General features: G+C 40.4%; 1 protein-coding gene across 11 annotated transcripts in view; it reads left to right on the top strand.

Moving 5' to 3' along the window:
* TTC3 (tetratricopeptide repeat domain 3) overlaps positions 1-24880 on the top strand; it is a 141732-nt gene that overhangs the window by 23751 nt on the left and 93101 nt on the right. For 8 of the 11 annotated variants that reach the window (XM_059921519.1, XM_059921517.1, XM_059921520.1 and 5 more), the window contains 5 exons: positions 545-639; positions 1754-1816; positions 13813-13867; positions 23532-23694; positions 24646-24691. In XM_059921519.1, coding sequence (XP_059777502.1) covers positions 545-639; positions 1754-1816; positions 13813-13867; positions 23532-23694; positions 24646-24691 — 422 coding nt within the window. Of the gene's footprint in view, positions 1-544; positions 640-1753; positions 1817-3238; positions 3447-13812; positions 13868-23531; positions 23695-24645; positions 24692-24880 lie in introns of those variants that run through there. The other 3 variants (XM_059921527.1, XM_059921526.1, XM_059921524.1) reach the window with 2 other exon arrangements.

Below are 24880 nucleotides of genomic sequence, written 5' to 3' on the forward strand. Positions count from 1 at the left end.
GATTTCATTTTTTGTTGTTGGTTGTTTTTTTTTTGTTTTTATTTCATCCTTGCTATAGGTCACCTCATTTTTTGGGGGGGGCAGTTAGTCTAATCAACAATGCCTATATGTTATTGATTTATATATTATTTTTTAAGCGCTCAGGTTTGTTGAATAACATCACATTTTCTAACCTAAAATTAAAATTCTACTTGGATCTTATTTCTTTTCTGCATATGCAGGCATATCAAGGTCTGTTTAAAAGTGGGCCTGCCAAATACGGTACACAAGGGGTAAATTGTTAGTGTTATTCATAATGTGATGGCTTTGTTTACTTTTTAATATCCCTTTATCAAAGTTAGCGTCGAGTCATTAGAGGCAGACAGGTTTCTTTAAATGTATATTCCAAAATGTTGGGTATTGAATTCTCATTTTCTACCTAAGTAATCCCCCAGGTTATTTCTGATATCTGAGATAGAAACCCAGAACCATTTTTCCTAAATATTGGGGTTCCTGATTCTCTTTGCATTTAATTGATGGGTCTTCTTTTACCTTGATTTCTCAGCAAGGAGAACTAATGAAAATGAAAGGAAATGAAGAGTTCTCCAAAGAAAGATTCGATATAGCTATTATCTATTACACCAGAGCCATTGAATGTAGGTAAGAGCAAAATAGAACAATGAGACCCTTTTTATGTGGCAGATCAAGTTAGAATGCTAGTCATTAGAAAGAAACGCAAGATGAGGAATTGGAGAATATCATCAATTTGCTATGCAGAATATATTTTCTCACCCGTAGGTATTAGAAGCATGAGATGACCTGAGTAGATGAACTTACTAATCAAGTTGTATAACCCAAGCGAGTCAGACGAAATTGTAAATTTGCTTCTACCCTGCCCTACTTTTTTCCCAAGCTTTCCAGTACAGAGTCATCTGTTCTTTCTTGGTCTTGTTTTCCCTTCAACTAATTCCTTCCAAATTATTAACTGATAACAAAGGGTTAGTTACTAGTACTTAAGATGTCACCCATTCAGGGATTTGTGCTTTCTGTGAGGGAATTTTTAAAGGGTAGTAGTTGGAATTGTTGAGAGAATGCATGTGTTCTCTCTACCTCGTCTTCTGTTTGCTCAGCTGCTAGAATTCTGTAGCATTCCTGCAAGTGTGCCTCACCTGGCTCTTACTGACATCTTAGCTGGCCCACCTAATACTGTAGCAGCCTTAGGAGGGTGAGCTGTCGACAGCTGCTCTCTTTCCTGTCTTACCCGTCTCCACAGGGAATGAGTGAATCCAGGTAGCACACCACATCTGAAAGCCTGCTGTTCTGTTCTTCTAGGAAGAGGTAGAGGAACAGTAAGATAAAACCAAAGAGGACAAAACTTGAAATGAAGCTATTTAAATTACTGTTGTAATTTACAGGCTTCCTTTATTTGAGTTCTTTGTGAAGGTGGTACAGTTCTGACTTACATAAGTATTCTGTTCTCTACAGTTACAGCATACTTGTAGTTTGCTAGTTTTTTAATATTTCTCATTTGATCCTTGCAGCAGCCCTATGAGCTAGGCAGAAAAAGTAGAACTTTTTAATCTTCATTTTGAATACAGGGAAGTTTAAGTTGGTTTGAACAAGTTACTCAGGTAGTGAAGGAACAAGAACTATATTCTTTCTGCTCTGCCACACAGATGTAAAGTTTTTGAAAATTATTTCATGCCTTATGATTTCTGTGTTGTTTGTTCTGTATGTAATGTTCTTTACTGAAGAAACATTCTTTCTTTTAAAGACCTGAAAATCACCTTCTTTATGGTAACCGAGCTCTTTGTTTTCTTCGCACTGGACAATTTAGGTAAGTTGGTTAAAGCGCCTAATCACTGAATTGTTAGGCTAAATACCTATCTTTGAGAAGTATTTCTGTTTTGCAGTTACGCAAGAAAATCCTTCAGTAGTTCTTCGGCAGAAATACTTAAATGCTTAGAAGAGAGCTCTTTAGGCTTTATATATAAAAACAACAGTGACAGAAACAGCTATTCTGATTGAGTGGATAACACGCTATGCATTATTTTAAGCACTTCATATAGGTTATTTAATTCTCACAACACATTTAATAGATAATTATTCTCCACATTTTACATTTGGGCAAACTCATACCATTAGTAATTAGTAATTGTGAATTTGGTTCTACCCTGCCCCATTTTTTTTCAAGCTATGATGCAGTGATGCCAAGATTTGAACACAGATCTTATCTGATGATGTCAAAGTCTGTGTTTATAACACCTATATTACCTTCTTTTGCTCTATTAACTAATCTGTATAGTTCTGGAAGAATTTTTGCTGTATTTGTTTCCTCTATCTTGGTATGAAAAAATTAAGTAAATATCCTTCATAAGTGAAGGAAAAGAAATTTAATGGTTTAACTCTGGGAGTGAAATCATAATTCTTAGTTCCTCATGTTCACCTAAGCTTTTATTTATTAGTTGAGAAAGATTGTTGACACTGCACCATGATTTTATTGTCTCAGTTTAAAATTTTTAGGACTTAAATATTAAACATTAATGTTGAGCAGTGTAGACAACAGTTATATTTAACTGTGTCCTACCTTATTGTAAGAAGGGTTTCGGATTGCTTCAAGAATACATCCACTCAGTATAAAAATATTAAAAACAAACAAAACAAACTAAAAAACCAAGTTGGAGCCTGGGATCCTTAGAATAAAGCTGCATAGGCATAAGGTCCTGCTTAGTGATTGGTTATAATTCATATTTGCATCTGACCTTTCTGTTGCCCAAAATAAAAAGAGAATACCCGACAAGTTACATAATTCTCACTGACCATGAAGAAAGAGGACACCAGTTGCTCAGGTGAAACTGTTTTCCCGGTGTTTAGTTCTGGAAGAAGTTTCTTATATGGCTTAGAAGTAATATGAACTGAGTGGTGGAGTAGAGAAGAACCTCAGCAACATTCCTGTTCAAAGGAAAAAACTCCCTGAGAGTACAGTTTTGGGTTTCATCAATAATTTTTTTCATTAAGTTTTCTCATGAAAGCAGAGAATATGATATCAGTTGTTTTTCAGGGAAAGCACTTACGTTGGGAGGTGGGAGTGGGGACTATAGTATATTCCAAGTATGAAGCTTTTAAAAATAACCTGTATGTTTTTCTTTTATTATAAACAGAACACTTTCTCATGGTAGAAAATTTGGAAAATACAAGAGTTTAAAAAGAAGAAAATAAAATCACCACCTCGGAGAATACCGCTGTATTAACGTTATGCAGCTTTTAGATGGCTTAAGCCGTGGATAAACCGAGGCTATCTAGTCTAGAGGAATGGATGGGCTTGACACAGTCTTCCGTCAATACCACTGTCCTCAACTGGTTCTGACAAGAAATGAGCTGCAAATGTCTTTAGATTATTGCCTCTGGCTAGGTCCAGAATTGCAGATATCCTGTGCTGTTTGAAGGTCAATCTGTATGCTTTCAAGGTGAATAGGTTGGGCAACTTGGCTAGCCTCTTGTGAAAATCGAGGCACCTATCTGAAACCTTGATTGGGTGGAAGGTCATCCCCTCTGCATAGGGGATCGCCGGGAGCTGAGAGGCAAACCAGGGGTTTCTGCCCTCTTTCATGAGTGTTGAATGCTAGACACTCAAGCAGGATCCTGCTAAAACTCTGCTGTAAAGGAGGTGCATCAAAGTAGAAGTACAGAAGCCAGGTAGCCTGGTGAGGTCCAGGTCAAGAGCAGGGTTGTGCATCCATCCTTGTACCTCCTTCCTGCCGGTCTAGGTTTGTGATTCAACACCAATGAAGTTTTCTTTAGAGGCAGGTCAGCAGCATTTCCTTATTAGGCAATCACCAATATGTGCTGGATGCTTATTTAATGTCAGAAGCATTATGCCACATTGGTTTTACTGTTGTTTCCCACCTCATTCATTGTTTATATGACTTGCTCAGTAATGCAGGGATAATGTTTTCTGAACCTGCAATACACATAACTCCTGATCAAGTGAGTAGTTGATACGACTTCAGAGAAGAACATGTTGCCAGTGATTCAGACGTGCCATTGACTCAGGAGGACCCATGCCATTTAGCTGGGTTACCAAGATTGAGATGTTTTGAAGCTCTCACATCTGAGGGTTGGTAGGTCCGTTACGGGAATCTGGCTGAGCAGCTGCAGGCACAGCTGAGGGTAAAGCATCTGACCTCCCTGGCACTGTTCTGAGCATTCTGCGTGTATTGACTCATAAAACCCTCACAACCCCGTGAGGTAGGTGCTGCTGTGTCGTTGTAGATGAGGAGCCTGAGACCTGGGGAGGTCAAGCAGTGTCCTCAGACACTAGGTGGGTGTGATGGAGCCCGAATTTGAACGCAGGCAGCCTGGATGCAGGGTCCCTACTATTAATCACCGTAAGGTGATGATAGAATCAAACGGCAGTGTGGCAGTTGAAAAAAATTAAAAATTAAAATAATGGTCTAAATAGTCAATAAACATGATTATCCTTACAGGGTGTGCAGATTAAAAACTGTGAGTCTCTCTTTCGTACCCATCAGATTGGCAAAAATTTAAAAACCTCATAACACCAAGTGTTTGAGAGGATGTGGAACAAAGGAAACTTTCATACTCGGCTGGAGAAAAGTGTAAATTGGTGCAATCACTGTGGAGAGCCATTTGGCAAGGTGAAGATGTGCGTACTCTGCCGCCCGCTTCTGGGCTACCCAAGAAGATGTGTACGAGCCTTCATTAGAGCGTGGTTTTTAAGAGTAAAGAAATGGAAACAACCTAAAAGTCCATCAATAGGGGAATGGATAAAATGAATTATGGTATATTCATACAATGGAATTCTGTGCAGCAGTTAAAATGAATGCAATGTTGAGTGAAAAAGCAAGTTGCAGAATGATTTGTACGGTATGATGCCATTTATATGATGTTTTAAAATGTGCAAAATAATATGCATATCCGTAATTATATATAGTATGTATTAACAATGTTTTTAAAGTGCATGGGCATGTTAAACACCAGGGGAGTGGCTGTCTCTGGGGAGAGAGGGAGGGAGGGAAAAGGACTGGAGCTGGGAAGGATGGTTCACAGTGGGTGTCAGCTGTAACAGACCTCTGCAAAAAGATCTGAAGTAAATACGGCAAAACGTTAAGGTCTTGCTAAGCCGGTACATCGGTGTTGGTTATGTTAATGTTATTCTCTGTACTTTTATGTATATTTGATAAAAAAGTAACACAAAGTGTAATTTAAAATGCACATAAGATGAAAAAAAGAAAAAAACACCAAACATTAAGGATAAAATAAGTGGAAAGTAATCTTGAAAGGAGAGAAATAGAAGTATTTTAAGACCAGTGGTTGGGAGCCTGAGGTGAAGTATGTGTGGGGAAAATGCTTCACTCAGAAATGGTCAGAGAGTGGTGGAGGTTTTAATGCTGAATAGCCCCACTTGTAATAGCCTATACTTATAAGTCTGGCCACCTTTGGGTGGGTATAGGGGAGGCCAGGAGTCAGTCAGAAAGAACCCTTACCACTCTCCAGAGGTGTGCACCTCCAGGTCAGCAGATGTTGCCCTGGGGAAGCACATGGAATGGGGTTGGGCTTAGGGAGGGGTGGGTGGAAATATGCTCCCTCCTGCCACTGCTTCTCCCTGCTGAATCCTTCAAGCTGAGGAATGTGTGCAGTGTATCCCAGAATGCCTGGCTGGGGTGACATGTCCTTTTTATTCTGGTCTTCTGTAAGTTCACTTTTTAAGTATAATTTGAGAATTAGAGGGCATTTTAGAGTGATGGTTTTAATTGAAGTAATTAGAAATTTTCAGATTAGAGGGGAATCTAGAAAAAGCAATCAGGCATCTATAGCGTCTGTAGTTACAATGATTATGCAAGGTATATGATTAGGCTTACTGTTTAATTCATTCTTGTGGGACTCATGTGAAAATTTGAATTCTTTGGTGGGATGGGATAAATTGTGTAATGGGAAATGTAATTGGAAAAGGCAAAAGCTTAGCCTTGGATTTTTTTAAAAATTTACTTTGGAAAACGATGGAATTTTATTATTTATTTATTTAATTATTTTTGGCTGCGTTGGGTCTTCATTGCTGCACGCGGGCCCTCCCTAGTTGCGACGAGCGGGGGCTACTCCTCGTTGCGATGTGCGGGCCTCCCATTGCGGTAGCCTCTCCCGCCACGGAGTACGGCCTCCAGGCGCGCAGGCCCCAGCAGATGTGGCACTCAGGCTCAGGAGCTATGGCGCACGGGCTTAGTTGCTCCGTGGCATGTGGGATCCTCCCAGACCAGAGCTGGAACCTGTGTCCCCTGAGTCGGCAGGCAGACTCTCAACCACTGTGCCACCAGGGAAGCCCCAAACGATGGAATTTTAAAACTTGATATTTACTTTGACCTTTTGGTATTTAACTATCTACTTGTTGTATGATATTCCTTTCTATTAGCTCCCAACTTGTGATTAATAGCAGGTGGATAGACTTTAAATTATGTGTGTATGTGTGTGTGTTTTTCTGAATTTCTCTGAGGCCTGAGGTATAAATCAAGTCAATTGTATGTTTCTGTGAGAATTTCAAAAATCTTAGTGTGTGTGGGGAGCTTTAGTGTACGTGTTGGTTGGTGAATTATTCCTCTCTTTTCCTTGTGTGGTCTCTTTATTTTGCTTAAAAGCTGCTGTATTTGCTTTTGAAGGAAAGAGTTATTTTTTCAGTCTTCTTTGGGGTGCATCCCCTTTTTAAAAAGCAGTAACAAATGCACATCATAAAAAGTTGAGTACTACTAAAGGATAAGCTGAAAACTCTTGCCCAGCTGAGACCCATGCCCTAATTCTTTTCTTTTAGATTCTTGTGTATTTCCATGATATTGATATTTCATGACTATACTAGCACTTATTACGTTGAACCAAATGAAGTTGCTTTTATAAATCAGAATAAGGCAGTTTTGTTTGGTTCAGTGTAATGTATATGTCCCTTTTTTTTTTTTTTTTTTTAACATGGGTAAGAGCATATTATACACCCTGTTGTACGTCTTGCTTCTTTTAATGTTTAAATCTTGGAGTTGTTGCATATCAGTGAATATAGAGATCTATCCTAGTTTTTATTCATGGCTGCATAGTATTTTACTCAGTGAATTAGTTTGTATTAGAATATAGCTTATTTCCAGTTTTAAAAATTATATACAGGAATATCCTTTTACTTACATACTACACTCAGATGCAAGTATATATATATGTAGGATAAATTCCTGATAAAAATTTATTTTACTTGGATGAAAGAGCATATGTAATTTTAATTCCAGACACTAACTTTTGATTTAAAATGTATGTGTTTATTCAGTCAATGGTTAATAGTCACTGCATATTTGACAGTAACTGACATTACATCTGAATCCTGCTTTTGTTGTTTCATTGTAAGATGGAGAACCTTGGGGAGTAATATTGTTACTACTTTGTGGTCTGGTCAGGCCCTGAAAGTGATGATGTACAATAGGGGGAGAAATAATTCTTTTGTGGTATTCAAAGTTCTTACATACTTATATGTTGTGGTTTTAGAGAGTCAATTAATGGCATCTCCTTCCCCTCCCAAGTCCAGAATTAGCTAAGAGATGGAAGCAGAAGACAATTGGTGATGCAGTCTCGCCTCCATTACTAATACAGTTGTTGGAGAACCGGGCCTTAAGTCTGATAGCCAAGTGACTTATTATTAGTTTACCCATGTCACAGACAGAACCAGGCAACAGGGCCCTTGTGAACTTTAAGCTTGGAGGAGAAGGGAATCTGGTGTTATGTTGCTGTTTAAGATAAGGTCCCAAAGAAAGAAAAAGAAGAGGCTAAGCCCCATAGGATTGATGCCTCTCCCCCGCCGTAAGTTATTATTCCCTCGGGGAAAAGTTAGTGAGAGTTGGGGAGAGGAGAGAGCTCGCTAGTGATTAATCTAGCAAATCCACATGGAAGCTAGAGGAGGGGGAAATAAGTGTTTTTTCATAACATAATTTAGGGCAAAGTGTAACATACTGTATGTGAGGAACTAGATAGGGCTAGGGACTGGAGAAATACACTTTCCCATGTAACATGTAATAAATTGGAGCATCTATGCTAGAGCTCTGTTTCTTACCCTCTGTTCAGTACACTTACTGTTGTGTCACACAGTCTTCAGGAGTGGATAACCATTTGCATCTCTTGGGTTTTCCTGTTTTCATAGATGTATTGTGCAGGGTATTGCTGCTGCTAAAGTCAGTCCTGCCCTCCAGAGTGTTTAGACCCTGGGCTACAGTGACTTGTATGAGCAGTAACACGACGTAATTTACTCCACCCACTTTGCTTTCGTAGACAAACGTGGTCAAATGCTAGTAAATACGAAGATGTTAATATACATTGATATATTAATAAATATACTTATAACGTGATTATAATTATAATAGCAATATAATATATTATAGGTATTGTAGTATTGTTTATTATAATAAATAACATTAAACACTGGTATGTTAGAAATGAGCAAAAACAGACATAGTCCCTGTGTTCTAGACAGTGGGCCAGCAGTGTGGGAAGGAGCACGTGGCATTCCTATTTTAGTTTATGTTCTGCCGAAGCGAGCACAGCATGTTGCGTTCATGGAATTACTAGTGTGTCTGAATACAGAGAAGGAGGGGGTGAGGTGGTCAGGGGCTAGACCAAGGAGGGTTTTGTAGGCTACAGTCCAAGTTCTGATTGAATTAATTGGGCATTGGGCTTTTAGAAGCCCCCCAGGTAGTACTAATGTGCAGCCAGGTTTGAGACCCACTAGTCAAGAGAGGGCAGGGTTGAGATTAGAAGAGGAAGTAGGACTGAGCTTTGAGGGACACAAACAGTGGCCCATTAGAGAAGGATGAACCTGCACGGGAGACTTCTACGAGGTGGCCGGAGAGGTAGGAGGAAAGTAAGTGTGGGATCATGGAAGCAAGTGGAAGAGTAGCCAGCACTGCCTGTTGCTGAGAAGCCATTTGGAATTTGCATTCAGTTCTATGGATCTCTTTTAGTTTCCATAGGGAGAGCAGTCAGTGGGAAGCTTGGAACAGACGCTGGGCTGGAGTGGGTTGAGAAATGGGGGTGAGGAAATGGAGCCAGCTAGCACAGGCAGCTGTTAAAGTATTCTGGGGGAGGGGCAGTGAAGAGCAGAAGAGGGTTACCGTTGCATTAAGATGGTTTTTGGCTGCAAATAGCAGAAGTCTCTTATCCAACTGGTTTAAATGGTGAAGAAAACTTACCTTATTCAAGAGTTCCAGAAGACGGAGATTCTAAGGTTGTGTGTTTATGTCATCAAAGACCTAGGTTTTTTTTTTCCAGCCCCACTGTATGACTTGGACCTCAGGCTGCCCCCTCAGGATGGCGGGATGGCTACTGTAATTCAGATACCACACTGGACATTACAGCCTCCAGCAGAAGGATGACTGTTGTAATCTTCAAAACTAAAACCTTAGTACATACAATGGGAAGTGTACAGTTCATAAGTGTATCGGTTGAATTTTCAGAAACCAAACAACCATAACTAGCACCCAGATCACAACCCAAGTAACCCAGAAGTCACCCTTGTTCCTCCTTCTGTCACTACCCACTTCCCCCCAGGATAACTCCTGTCCTGACTTCTGACACCATAGGTTAGTTTTGCCTGCTTTTGTGCAATATAAGCAGAATCATGTGGTATGTGCTCTTTTATGTCTGGTTTTTAGCATTGTGTTTGAGATCCATATTGTTGCATGTAGTTGTAAAGTGTTCATCTATTGCATGAATATACCACATTTTATCCATTCTCTTGTTGATGGGCATTTGGGTAGTTTCTGGTACTTGACTTAGATAGTGTCATTGTGAACACATGTCTTCATTTCTGTTAAGTATATAATAAAGGAGTGGCACTGCTGGGACAGGAGGGTGTGCTTATGTTCAGCTGTAGCACACTGAACATAAGCACACGCGTGGTTGTATCATTTTACACTCCTGCCAGCAGCATATGAGAGTTTTAGTTCCACATCTTCACTAACACTTCTTATTTTGTGTCATTTCATTTAGACATTCTACAGTGCTGTGATTTTAATTTGCATTTCCTTAAGTTGATTTAGGAGATTTAAGTTGAACATTTTTCACGTGCTTATTGACCACTCAGATATTCTCTTTTGTGAAGTGCCTGTTTGAATCTTCAGTCTTTTGTTATTTTTTTTTCTTTTGAGTTGAATGTCTTATTCATTAGTAAGAGGTTTTTTTAAAAAAATTCTGGATATGAGTCATTGGTCAAATATATGTATTACAAATACCTTCTCACACTCTGTGGCTTGCCTTTTTGCTCTTTATGTTTTCTTTTCACAAGTGGAAGTAGTAATTTTAATATAGTACAATTTATCAATTTTTTCCTTTGTGGTAAGCACTTTCTGTGTTCTGATTATAATCTTTGCCTATTCTACAAAATGTTCTTTGTTCTTCTAAAAGCTTGATTTTTTAACTTTGGTATTTAAATCTGTTGTTCATTTGGAGTTGGTTTTTGTATTTTGTATGAGGTAGGGTTCAAGGTTCATATGAACGTCCAGTTGACCCAGCCCCATTTTTTTTCCTTCTTTTTCTTTTTTTCTTTTTTCTTGGGCCCAAGACCGCCCCCCACGTCAGGGCCAGCCTTGGTGGGGCTGCTATTCCAGGGCAAGCGAGCGGGGCTCCCACCGCAGCCCTGCCTCTGAGGGACCAGGCCAGAATAGGGCCCTCCCCACACCCCGACTCCCACCCCAGGCTCCTCGGAGACCCTGCGAGTGGGGATCAGTCCGCTTCTCACCTCTCTGCAATCCTGGCGTTACCTGCAGCTAATTCTGCTTCCCAGGATCCCCTACTCTGAGCTCCCACCACAGTGAACCCGCCTCCTCAAACCTGCCCGTCCGTTGCTGCTTGGGCTGCTTTTCTGGAGCCCCCTCCCCTGGGTCTGGTCCTCTCCCCCAGTACCGCCTCTGGCCCTGAGGCTTCCAAAGCCAGCTCTGATGAGACAGCCTTCTTATTTCTCTTTCCTGCCCCGAATCCGTCAGCATTGCCCTTGGAGACCGACAGGCCTCTGCCCTCACCTCCAGCCCTCGCAGGCCCTCAGGCCCCCAACCCAGGAACCCTTCCCATCCCTGCCCCCTCCCCTCTTTACCTCTGTGGCCTCCGCTGTCACCCCTCCCCTCTGCTTGCTTGCCCCCCTTTCAGCCCCAGACCCTGTGCGCGCTCTGTCCCCTCTACCTGGGACGCTCTTCCCTGGCATCACAGGGCTCCCTCCCTCCCTTTATTTGAGTTGCAGCACAAATATCACCTTCTAGAAGCCTGCCCTGACCCTTCTTCCTGAAAATTCACTCTCCACCTCAGTAGTCTTCATGTGGCTTAGAAATCACTTAGTTATTTGTTCCCATATTGTCTCCCCATTAGAATGTCAGCCCCAAGAGGGCAGGGCCGTGTCCAGCTTGTCCACATTGTGTCCATAACACAGTGCCCGGCATGTAGTAGATGCACAAGAAGTGGGTGGATGGATGGATGGATGGAGGAGGAGGAGGAGGAGGAGGAGGAAGCGGAAGCCTTTCTAGCTCCTCCGCTTGCTCGCAGCCCCCCACCCTCTTTCTGCTGCTGCCTCTGCTCTGCCTCTGGCATGTGTATGTGGAGGACACATTTATTCATTCATCCGTTCACTCGTTCTTTGAACGTGTAGCCAGTGAGCCTCTCTACATAGCAGGCTGTGCACTAGTTGTAGGGGTACCGAAGAGACCCCCTTCAGCCGACCCAGCCCCATTTTTTAAGAGTGTGTTTCTCCATGCACTGCGGTGTCATCTTTGTCGTATAGATCAGGTGACTATGTGTAAGGCTCTGTTTCTGATTTCTATATCCTATTCTGTTTGCTAGATAATCTGTCTTTAGACAGCTTTTTATTTTTATTAAAAAAATATATGGCCCTTTAGTAGGTATTGCTATCTGGTAGGATAAGTTACCTAGTTTTGTTCTTCTTTGTAATCTTTTTATTTATTTATTTTTTTGTAATCTCTTTTTAAGGGTGATAGGTCCCTTCAGGTCTGGGTCACCTGATTACCCCTAAACCTGTCAATGGAAAGGAGAGTAGGATTGGCATGATTGGTTTAAACTAATTAGGAATTATCTCTAAATCTTGTAGTAGTGAGGTAGACCCTCAGGATGGAAGTCTAGTAATCAGGTAGAGGGAGGGCATAGCTGCTGGGTAGATTACCAACAGTGTTTGCTTAGGGTTTAAGACATTTATTTTTTTATTTGCTTTTTAAAATGAGAGAGATCTGAGCATATTAAAAGTTGATAGGAAGTTGCACAACAATGTGAATGTACTTAATGCCACTGAACTTTACATTTGAAATGGTTCAAATGGTAAATTGTATGTTACGTACATTTTACCACAATAAAAAAAATTGATGGGGTAGATTCTTGAGAAGGAATGGGTAATTTTACAGGTGAGAGAAGGGATAATTGGTATTGTAAGGATGGATAGTTATATGGCACAAGTGGAGAAATTGGCCATATAAGGAAGAAGAAGACACTTTTATTGTGAAAGAGAAAAGGCAGGGCCAGATGTGGGTTTGTCTTTAAGTTTGGTTGTAGACAATGGAGAGAGTTCTCTTTGATGTCTGTAGTTTACTCATTGAAATAGAAGCAGAGCTCATCTGCTGAGAGAAAGGGAGTTGGAAGTTTGAGGAAAGGACGTAAGATTTGAAAGGATCATTTTACAAAGTTAGAGAATGAGTTGATCTGAAATGATCGTTAACAATGTTGAAGGTCCCTTTGGGTTGTTGGAATCCTGAGGAGTAGCGCTACCTGTGTGCTCTGCTGTGTAATTTTCTCCAGCAGTACTTGGCTCCCTAGATGTAGTCATGGAGAAAGCAGGAAGCAGGGTTGATCCAGTGCTGGGTTTTGCCATAGAGCAAGATGTAAACATAGGGACAAAGAAGTATAAACAAGTTGTATGCATGGGAATATGCAATGATGAACCAACGAATCTTAAGCTAGATAAATAAGGAAGTTAAAAAAAAAGAGAAAGTGCGTAAGTCAGTGAGTTGGGCACCCTGAGGAGATAGTAGGAACAGTTGAACAAGTAAGATAGAAGGAGCTAGGTTATAGGGGAAAGAGTGGGATGCCTGAATTAGTGATTCTGGGCTTTGAACAGTTTTGAGTGGCGATAAAGTTCCCTGGGAGGGCGGTGGTGGGCGGCTGAGCTGGGGTAGAGGAGGAGGTCATTGAATGTAAGGAAGCCAGGAAACTGAGACTAGGTGTTAGACCTTAGTACCTGACAGTTTACGAAGCACTGTGCTTTAGCATAGTATCTGAAAACAGGAAGAACACGGTTACTAGCCTCGTGGTACAGAGGAGAAGGTGGCCCCAGAGAGGTTAATAACTTCTTCACAGCCCCAGTGAGAATCAGTGATGGAGTTGGACTTAATCCCCATCTCATATCCCAACTTTCATGCCCTGTCCACTATAGCTTAGCCGATGTGTTGTGTGAAAGATCTGGAAGTTTTATTTTCCGAGATCAGAAGTCTTGCTGACATGCAAAAATAGTACCAAAAAAAACCGTACAAAGAATAACAAGAAGTTAGGCATAGGTAAGATGTAAATAGTTGTGTGCAGGAAGTACTCTGGAATATTAAAAGTAGCTGTTCCTGGGTAATTGTGATTGTGACTCTGGGTGACTTCTTCCCTCTGTTTTACTTTTCTGTATTTTCCAAATTTCCTATAATAGACATATATTACGTGGATTAAAAAAATTAAAAACTAGATTATATATGGAAAATTACAGTATAAATAGATATACAATATATAATGCCTTTAGTTTGAATATTTTATTCTTTTTTTTTTTAGAAATGCACTTGGTGATGGAAAGAGAGCTATTATTCTGAAGAACAATTGGACAAAGGTAGGTTTCTTTCTTATTTACATTGGACAAATAGTGCCGTACAACTTTGTGAAAAATCTGTTTACAGAATGTAAATCTGTATGTCAGAATGCTGGATAAAATTATACAGAGCTCAGGAATGTGGCGGGGGAATCTTCATTTCCATGATCAGAGAGGAGATGCAGCCCAGCAGTAAGGGCCACATGTGTCTGAGGAGGACAAACAGCCCCTAGGGATCATGAACATCCCTTAATGGTTGAGGTGACGGCATCCACAAGTTCTGGATGGATTAAGGACTGGCTGTGGAAAATGAGACTTAAAACCCAGAAGGAACTGTAGGAGACTAGCTTTATAGCCTTGAGCTGGGAAAGGATTTCTTAAATAACATACATGCACACGTCAGTGAAGGAAAAAACTCTGATGAATTCGACTATCTCAGACTTAAAATTTTCTGTATGTCAGGACACCATGAATGAAATAATTTGGGAGGAGATAGTTTGACATATATAACTGACAGGATTTGTATTCAGAATATGCAAAGAACGAAGATAAGTAAGAAACCCAGTAGAAAACAGGCCAATGAAATAAACAAGCATTTCAGAGATGAGGAAACCTGAATGGGCGATAGAAAAAGGTATATTCTGTTTCCTAGTAATTAAAACTGTAAAGAGATAGAAACCTAATAGAGAGAGCCTAATAGACAGCCTCCAAGCAGACCCACGTGTACACCCACAAGTGAAAAACAATGTGATGTTGAGTCCTTCAGATTAGCAAAAGTTAGAGACCGATAGTCCTGAGTGTCAGTAGTGTGTTTACTAACAGGAGCTCTCAGTAAACCAGTGGGGTGTGAATTTGTCACAACCAACTTGGAGAGCACTACGATGTGCATATGCCGTAATTGATTCCAGGGGTGTGTACCCCACAAACATTCTTGCATATGTGCACCTGGTGAGATGTACAAGATTGGTCACTGTGGTATTGTTTTAATGGCACAGAACTGCAAATACCTAAGTATACATTAATAAAGCAGTGGATGAGTGTGGTTTTTTCGCTTGATCAAAGTTATTACTAGGATCTATCTGACCAGCCGCCTGTCTTTAACATCCGTTACTTCTCCGACCTCACTCCTCCTGCTCTCTCCCTTGTCCACTCTGTTGGCCCGTTGGCCTCCTCACTGTTCCTTACACATGCCAGGTCCACTCCCAGTTTGTACTTGCTCTTCCCTCTGCCTAGAATTAGAGTGCCTTTCCCCAAAGCCTGAGCTAGCCCTCTTACTTCCTTTCATTGTTCACTGAAAGTTCTCTTCTCAGTGAAACCTTCCCTGACCACATTACTAAAATGCAAAACCTGCCCCTTCCTAGACATTTGCTATTTTTCTTTGCTTTACTTTTTTTCCTCTTAGCGTTTATCATTATTGAACATATGATATATGTTGTTTAAGTTGTGTTGTTTTTTGTGTGTGCTCCAGTACATTGTGAACTCCCTGAGGACAGGTGTTTTTGGTTGGTTGGTTCACTTCTGAATCTGGACTGCCTGACGAGCTGCCTGGCACATAGCAAGCACTCATAGTCAGTATTTGTTGATTTAATAAATGAGTTGAATGAATGGGTTGAAATGAGTTAACTGGCTTACCAATATTTAGATCTTAAAGTGTTTACATATTTGTTTATAAGCCAGTGTGAATAGAATCATAGAATTTTAGAGCCCCCAAATTGTGATTCAGTTGGCCTAGGAGTGTATTAGAGTCTGGGGATTATAAAATTCTCCAGGTGGACTTCTGCCTCCAAATATTGGAGTCACTTTTAAATGCCTCAGTTATAGATGAAGAAATTGAGTCCCGGAAGGGTAAAGTGACTTTTTTGCAAGGTGTCATTGCAAGTAAAAGATAAAATTGTATTGAGAATCCAGCCCTGGCTGTGCTTCTGTTTGAAGGCGATGAGCTTGTTGCCATTTTCATCGTGAGTTGCTGTTGTACTTGAAACATAACCTCTGCTGATCATTTGGCAGGTGCTGTATAAATTAATTTATGGAACAAATGGATGATAGAGTTCATAATACTGAAACCTAGACCATGATACTGGTTTTCCAGGAATAACTTTTGCCATTTCAATCTATTATCAACTTAGAAAAAAATATACTAAAACTTTCTTTTTTTGTATTTTTTTAAATGGCTTTATTTTATCCCAGTTATTAAATAATAATTCAGCAGGGTATAATATTCTTTGCAGATGTTTGAGTCTACGTTCTTTTGACGTTTTTTTGCCACTGTTGACAAGTCTGCTATTTTTCCTTTGTAATCTTTTCTTTTCCTGGGTGTTTTAAAGATCTCGCTGTCTTTAACGTTTGGCAGTTTCATTGCAATATGTCTATGAGGAATTTTCTTTAAATTCATCGTAATTGGGATAGCTTGGCTTCTGAAATCTGAGGATTCATGTCTTTCAGCATTTCTGGAAAATTTTCACCCTTAATCATTTGAATATTGCCTCCTTCCCAGTTTATTCTTTCGAAATGTCCATTAGATATACACAATACATATGCTATCTTTCATATATCTTAAATTCAGAACTTTCTTAATTACATTGAGGACTTTATGTAGAATGTTTATTCCTGGCTTAACTTATCAAACATAAAATATTCACTCTTTTTTTTTTTTACGACTTTATTTTCTTTAGAGCAGTTTTAGGTTCACAGCAAAATTTAGAGGAAGGTCCAGAGATTTCCTGTAAATTCCCTGCCCCCATGCTTACATAGTCTCGCCCATTATCAGCATCCCCCAACAGGGCTATACATTTGTGAAAACTGATGAACCTACGTGGATGCATCATAATCACCCAAAGTCCATAGTTTGCCTTAGGGTTCACTCCCTAAGTGTTCCGTGTTTTATGGGTTTGGATAAATGTATAATGACGTGTATTCCACCGTTATGGTTCATACAGAGTATTTTCACTGCCCTGACATCCTCTGATCCATCCTTCCCCGCAGACTCCTGGTAACCGTTGATCTTTTTACTGTCTCCATAGTTTTACCTTTTCCAGAATGTCCTATAGTTTGAATCATACAATGTATAGCCTTCTCAGATTGGCTTCTTTCACTTAGTAATATGCAGTTAAGGTTCCTGCATGTCTTTTCATGGCTTGATAGCTATTTCTTTTTAGCACTGAAAAATATTACATTGTCTGGATATACTACAGTTTATTTATACATTCACCTACTGAAGCACATCTTGATTGTTTCCAAGGTTTGGCAATTATGAATAAAGCTGCTATAAACAGCTATGTGCAGGTTTTTGTGTGGACATACATTTTCAACTCCTTTGGGTAAATACCAAGGAGTGCGGTTGCTGGATCATACGATAAGAATATGTTTAGTTTTTTAGGAAACCGCCAAACCTTCCAAACTGGCTACAACATTTGCACTTCCACCAGCAATGAATGAGAGTTCCTGTTGCTCCACATCCTGCCAACATTTGGCATTGTCAGTGTCCTGAATTTTGGCTGTTCTAATAGATGTGTAGTGGTATCTTATTGTTTTAATTTGCATTTCCCAGATGACATATGATGTGGAGCATCTTTTCATATGCTTATATGCCACTGTGTATCTTTTTTTTTTTTCTTTTTAAATTAAAAAAATGTTTTTGGCTTTCTGGGCGGCGGGTGGGGAGGGAGGGAGGGCGGGTGGCCTGCTGGGTCCGCGCGGCTAGAGGCCGGAGCCCGGGTCCCCGCCCGCCCCAGCGCCCGCCGCCGGCCGAGCCCCGCCCTCCGCGTCTCCATCGTGGGTCGCGATGGTCGGGTGTGCGCCCGGGTCCGCGGGACAGGCGGGCGCAGAGGTCCTTTCTATTGGCGCGGGTGGGTGCGGCGAGGTTCCGGCGCCTCCGCGGAGCATCGTGGGTCTGGGGCTGTGGGCGCCGCGGATTGCTATCCTCTCCGCACTTTCCCGGCTCTGAAGCCTCGAGAACACGGCTAGGCAGCAGTAGTTTAATGGGGAGTTTGCCTGCTGGGAACTAGGGGCCTGCTGGGGTCTCAGTTCTTGGCTGGCCCCGGAACACGAGGTTGCCAGGTGTGTGACGGCAGCAGGTAGGAGTGACCCGCTGGTGCAGTGATGAGCAAGAAAGGAAGGACAGTGGCTGTTGGCCTGTGAAGCTAGGCAAGAATGACCAGCCGACACAGTCCAGACCAAGGTGGAGAGTGCATTTTGCTGTTTCCTGAAATGTTTAAGTTGGAGGGTTGAACAAAAGCTGTAGGTCCGTGGGCCCAGCTCGGTCCTGTGCGTCTGGTCAGTGGAATAGACCTGCAGGTGTGGCTCTTGTCACTCTAGGACTGGCTTCAGGACAGTGTGAATCAGCAGTTCTGAGGCAGCAGGCGTGATCCAGAAGTGTGAGCAGAGACCGTCTGGAATCCCCAGACTCCAGGGAAACTAAAGGTGACAGCCAGCCTAATGAAGAGGACAGGAGTTGGGGGCCGGTGGCGGTGGGGCAGGAAGGCGCCCAACGGCAGCGTGGCCCATCTGCGGTGGCAGCAGCCCAGCAGGCGCCCCTCGTCTCAGGGTCCTAATCCTGGCTCCAGCCGGCTGGTCAGGGGAGCTGCAAGGTCTTCTGGGCGAGCAGAGCCCATAGTCCTGAGCTGTTCTTCTCTGTGTTTGGGTCATCTCCCCCCATCCAAGGGGAGAAATCTAGATGAGGTTTAAGAATCAGTGCTTTAAGACTGTGGATCTCGGGGTTGAAACCTCGGAAGACATGTTTTCAGCACAGGGTGTTAAAGTGAACGGAAGGATTCAACCCCTTTTCAAGGAGGGTGGCTCCATGTGGGCAGAACTAGAGAATAAATGGGTCTTGAATTTAAAAAAAAAAAAAAAAAAAAAAAAAATTTTTTTTTGGCTGCATTGGGTCTTCGTTGCTGCACGCCGGCTTTCTCTAGTTGCGGCGAGTGGGGGCTACACTTCGTTGTGGTGCATGGGCTTCTCCTTGCGGTGGCTTCTCTCGTTGCGGAGCCTGGCGCGCAGGCTCAGTAGTTGTGGCATGCGCGGCATGTGGGATCTTCCTGGACCAGGGATCAAACCCATGTCCCCTGCATTGGCAGGTGGATTCTTATCCACTGCGCCACCAGGGAAGTTCTGTGTATCTTCTTTGATGAGGTGTCTGTTAAGGTCTTTGGTTCATTTTTTAATTGGTTGTTTTCTTAGTGTTGAGTTTTAAGAGTTCTTTGTATATTTTGGATAACAGTCCTTTATCAGGTGTATTTTTTGCAAATATTTTCTCCTGGACTGGGGCTTGCCTTCTCATTTTCTTGACATTTCTTTCACAGAGCATAAGTTTTAATTTTAATTAAGTCCAGCTTATCAATGATTTCTTTCATGGATCATGCCTTTGGTGTATCTAAAAAGTCATCACCATACCCAAGATCATCTAGGTTTTCCTCTATGCTATCTTCTAGGAGTTTTAGGTCTGTGATCTATTTTGAGTTAATTTTTGTCGAGGGCTTTAGGTCTGGATTCATTTTTTAAATTAATTAATTAATTTTTATTTTTGGCTGTGTTGGCTCTTCATTGTGGCATGCGGCTCTTCATTGCAGCGTGTGGGCTTCTCTCTAGTGTGGCGCGTGGGTTTTCTCTCTCTAGTTGAGGCGTGCAAGCTCAGTAGTTGCGGCATGCGGGCTTAGTTGCCCCACGGCATGTGGGGTCTTAGTTCCGAAACCAGGGATCGAATCCGCGTCCCCTGCATTGGAAGGCGGATTCCTTACCACTGGACCACCAAGGAAGTCCCTGGATTCGTTTTTTTGTATGTAGATGTCCAGTTCCAGTATCATTTGTTGAAAAGACTGTCTTTGCTCCATTGTATGGCCTTTGTCCTTTGTCAGAGATCAGTTGACTATATTTATGCGGGTTCACTCATTTTTTTAAATAGGGATATTTTTGATGGTTGCAAAAGTATTTGTGTAGATGAAAAACACAACTCTTAGTAAGTATTCAGAAAATTTGGTAACTATATATTGAGGTCATTTATCATTTTATTTTACCAGAAAGGAATGCTCATTGAAGGATATTTTAAACTTCAAAAACAAAAGTAGACTGTGCAAGATGCATTCTTTACTTTTATTTATTTTTTATTTTTTAAATATTTTAAAATTAATAAATAAATAAATTAATTAATTTGCCTGCATCGGGTCTTAGTTGTGGCACATGGGATCTTTAGTTGTGGCGTGTGGGATCTAGTTCCCTGACCAGGGATCTAACCTGGGCTCCCTGCATTGGGAGTGCAGAGTCTTAACCACTGGACCACCAGGGAAGTCCCCATTCTTTTATGAGTTCTTTTATGAATCTGAGTCTATTGAGTCATTGTATCCCAAAGAGTGAGAATTTTAACAGTATAGTCAACAGATAATTGTTGACATTTCCAAGTGCATTATCTTTTGATGTTATACAGGATACAAACCAATAGCCTCACAAATGTCCTCAAGAACTTTTTAATATTGAGGAGTGTATTAGAATCCTTTTGTTTGGGAGTGACAAAACCTGACTCATAAGTAGAAGAGGGAATTTATTGGTTCATGTAATTGAAAAGTCAAGGGGGTCAGCTTCAGGCATGGTCGGATCCAGATCTGTACACATTTTTCTTTTGGTTTCTCAGTGGTGCTTCCCTGTTAGCATCGTTTTTAATCTTTTTTCTCTTTTTGCTCTGTCTGTTTCATTTCACCTAGATTCTATTGCTCTGTCCTCACGTTGACTGGTTTTTTTCTTCTGCTATGTCTAATCTGCCTTTATTTCCATCTAATTTATTTTTCATCTAAATGCTATAGCAGTCATCTCTAGAATTTCAGTTTGAGTATTTCTTATATATTTCATGTCTTTTCTTAATATGTTCAGTTTTTCCCTTAGCTTCTCGAACATATGAAATATATTTATAACTGTTTTAATGTCCTTTTCTACTAATTCTATCATCTGTGTCATTTCTGGATTGTTTTCAATTGATTGATTTTTTTTCTCTTCATTATAGATCACATTTTCCCGTCTTTGCATACCTAGTAGTTTTTGATTGGATGCCAGAGATTGTGAATTTTACCTTGTTTGGTACTAATATTTTTGTATTTCTGTAAATACTTTTGAGTTTTGTTTTGGGATGCATTGAAGTTACTTGGAAACAGATTCTTTGGAGTGTTGTTTTAAGCTTTGTTGGGTGATATCATAGTGGTATTTGGTCTAGGGCTAATTTTTTCTGCACAACTGAGGCAAAACTCTTTTGAGTACTCTAGTTAATACTCCATGAATTATGATGTTTTTGCATTGGTCAGTGGGAACAGGAATTATTCCTTGCCCTGTGTCAGTGCGGACTACTGTTCCCTTTTAGTCTTTCAAGTGGTTCTTTCCCTGGCTTGGGGAATTGCCCCACATGCATGTACTCATTGATACTCAGCTGAAGACTCAAGGGAGACCCTCTGCAGATCTCTGGAGTTCTCTGTCCAGCTCTCTCCTCTCTGGTCCTCTGCCCTGTGAACTTGAGCTGCCTTGGCTTTCCTGGACTCCTGGCTCTGTCTTCACTGAGACTGTGGTCTCTCCCTGGGTTCCTTCTCCCTGTGCTATGGCTTAGAATCTCTCCTTAAGTAAGCTGGAGCAATCATAGGGCTTTCTGTGTTTCTTATCTCTCAGGGATCACTCTCTTTTGTTGCCTGATATCCAGTGTCTTGCAAACCTTCGTTTCATGTATTTTGTCCTCGTTTGTTTTCAGCAAGAGGGTTTATCCAATCCCTGTTACTCCGTCTTGACCACAAGTGGTAATTAGAGCATAGGCTCTCTTGGCTTCATTTTGAAAAAGTGATATCCTAATAACTGTTTATTCTAGTGGAGAGAGAGCTTCTGTTAGTATTTATGTAGTATGACTGTGGAACGCCTCAGACTGATCCTGGTTGAGCCATGTGCCCACCTGTGGATCAATTACTGTGACCTGGGAAGTGGTGCATTTGGATTGGCCAGTCTCCTGGGTCACAGCTATGCTTCTCCCCTGCCAGCCATTGTTGAGCTGGGGGCACTAGTGGGGGCATTACTGTGTGGAGTAGGGACATGATGGCACACAAGAGGAGGGGATGCTAGTGAGATGAACTGTATATGTGATAGAGAATGAGATAATGTCAGAGAAGAGCAAAACTTCCTTTGTAATTGGGTTCAAGAAACTTTCTGAATTTAAGCTTCATTCACACAACTTCAGCAGAGAGATCTGAATAAACTCCTTTCTCAACTGATAGAAGTTACACTGGGTTTTACAGAGTTTAGGGAAAAGGACCCAGTAAAAGTTGAGAAAGGTGAGTGGAAAAGAGAAAGAAATGAAGCACTTTCTACAAATTTAGCAGGTAAGGTTTATAATCTCTCATAATTTCCTATGCTGTAATTTTTTTTTAATGCAGTTATTTAAACTTTGAAGTTGATATATGCTTAGTGGATAGAATTTTGGTCTTGTAGCGTATCTGTGAGAACTCTTTATCTTATGCCTTTGGAGGAAAAGCAGAGTTTAACCAAATGCGATCTGAATTGGGATCTTTGATCTGAGACTCAAGAGCCTGGCTAAGAAATGCCCTGGAACAGGTTGGGTTGGTGCACCAGAGTAGGATTATATACGCTCTGAACCTGCATAAACAGAGGTCCTTTGGTTGTTTCTGGCTTCTTTTAGTGGAAGTCGCATCTTTCTTAAAAGGATCACTTATTTCTGATTTCATATTTTCACGTAGAATCAGAATGTTCTTTGTAAAATGTGTAGTAAAGAGGAAAGAGCTCTGGACCTGGAGTCCTAAGATACAAGTTCTTTGGTTTGTCTCTAAATAAATGTGGCATTAGGCCACTTTCTAGCCTCTCTCACTTGTAAATCACTTTTTAAATGGAGATACTGTGCCTAAAATGGGAGTTTGATTTGGGAGTAGCTACAAGAGGGGTTGGCTGAGTTAGCCCCAGGTTTGGTAATATTAGCTTTCTAGATTAAAATGTTCATGCTTGATACAGAAGATTTCCCAAAACGCATAAATGGGACCAGCCAGGACTATGGTTCTGTAGCAGTAAAACAAACAACCTGATCCTTGGAATTAAGAGTAAATCAGTGGTTTTTGGATCTTTTCTTAAAGCCAAGAACTCTATATTTAGAGGTAAAATAATTAAAAGCTGATTAAGAAAGATGGAATTAATAGATGCACCCCTTATCTGTGCCCGTGCTCTTCAGCAGGGTTGGAAAACTACTGCACAGGCTGATTGTTCCTCCCAGCTCTAAAACTCTTTTGACTTCAGAAGTGTAGGGAGTGTAATGACTTAGAGACTATTACTGCCTAAAAGTATTTTGAAAAAAATTAAGTTTTTTATAATGCATCATTTTTATACTTAATTTGACATAAAAATAGTGTATTTCTTTCTTACGTATAGTAAAGGTTGAATTATTTTCTTTGGGGGGGGTACAAAAATCTCTTAAGCAGAAACACTGATCTCTAGTCAGTTGTTAAAAATTATTAATATTATTCGTAGCTTTTCATTTAACTCATTTAGGTGACTTTATTTCCTGAGAGGTATTAACATTTTTATTTATTTTTTTTATTGATAGGATCCTAATCTAACATTTTAAGTAACTAATCAGTTTTCAAGCAAAATATTTTTTCCTTATCTATTTTCTTTAACTTGAGCATATTTTTGAGAAAAAATTGAATTTATCTTTTTGGAACAGGGTCATTATCGTTATTGTGCTGCTCTTTCTATGCTGGGGGAATATGACTGGGCCCTGCAAGCAAACATAAAAGCTCAAAAACTCTGTAAAAATGACCCTGAGGGAATCAAGGATCTAATTCAGCAGCATGTAAAGTTACAAAAACAAATAGAAGACCTGCAAGGTATTTCACCTAAGATTCTTTTGGTTACAGTCGAATTCCCTTTAAAACTTTTGAAGGTGGGTTTCTTGGATTAATGGAGGACCATAAATCAATTCTCAGATGATTTGTACTTCCTTTATGTTATTTCGGTTAACTCAGTTAAGTTTTTCATTTCTATTCATGTAGAATTTTGTTAGTATTGTATTCCAAAAGGTAATAATAAATGATTTGTACTTTTTATTTGAAACAGCAACAAATTATTATTTATTCTTCCGTAGAAAAATACACTTTCTTGAAATTTTGAATGAAGTAAAGCCTTTTGAAACAAAGTTTAAGATTTTTTTCTCCATTATTATACTTATTTCCTAAAGAAAAGGCCCTTCAATAGAGTTGTTTGATGTTTTTGCACCAAGTTTGTGGCTAATTCTGTAGCATGCTGAATGTATGTATATACATAGGTACATCATAAATTAGTGTGCAGGCTAGGAATTCCAGATTTTCATTTTACCCTTGTTTTCTCTCCTAAGTCGTTTTGCGTTCGCAGTACCTGAATGCTTTCATTCTGTGCTTTCAGCATATAGATCTTTCCTGTTATTTCTTCTTTGGGCAGTTAGTGTCTTATGAAGCTGAGTTGAGCAGTCCTATTTCACTAGCAGATGTTGCCATCCAACAGAACATGATTATAAGATTGTGAGCTCCTTGAAGACAGGTACTGTCTCTGATGGAGATTTATATATTGCTGCATCTAGTCAATGATCACATAAAATGAGATGTCAGATAAGGTTTGTGTAACATTTTGTTGACATCATTCTAAAACTAAAAACATCTAGAAGTGTAAAATTGTTTAGGTTTATTTTTCAGTTCCCTAAATTTGATATTCTTACTGTCAGCTTAAAAGAAATGTGAAAATCTTTTAAAATATGTGTTGCCAATCCACTGATTACTATGTGTGTGTGTGATTCATTTTTGTAGGTCGAACACCAACTAGGAATCCAATTAAAGCCTTCTATGAAAGCAGGTGAGTTAATATCAGATCAGTAGCTGTTACTTGGAATGGTTTTGCTCTGAGTTTAAGAATTGCTGTTTGATGCTTTAGTAGATAATAGCAACCACAACAAAGTTGGAGATGGAAGGGTGAGAAGAGGTTTTTAAAGTGTTTGTAAGATCAGGCGACCTGTGATTTGCCTGATTTGTTTTGCTTACTGTT

Source organism: Balaenoptera ricei, chromosome 4 (genome assembly GCF_028023285.1).
Source record: "Balaenoptera ricei isolate mBalRic1 chromosome 4, mBalRic1.hap2, whole genome shotgun sequence".
NCBI classification, from domain to species: domain Eukaryota; kingdom Metazoa; phylum Chordata; class Mammalia; order Artiodactyla; family Balaenopteridae; genus Balaenoptera; species Balaenoptera ricei.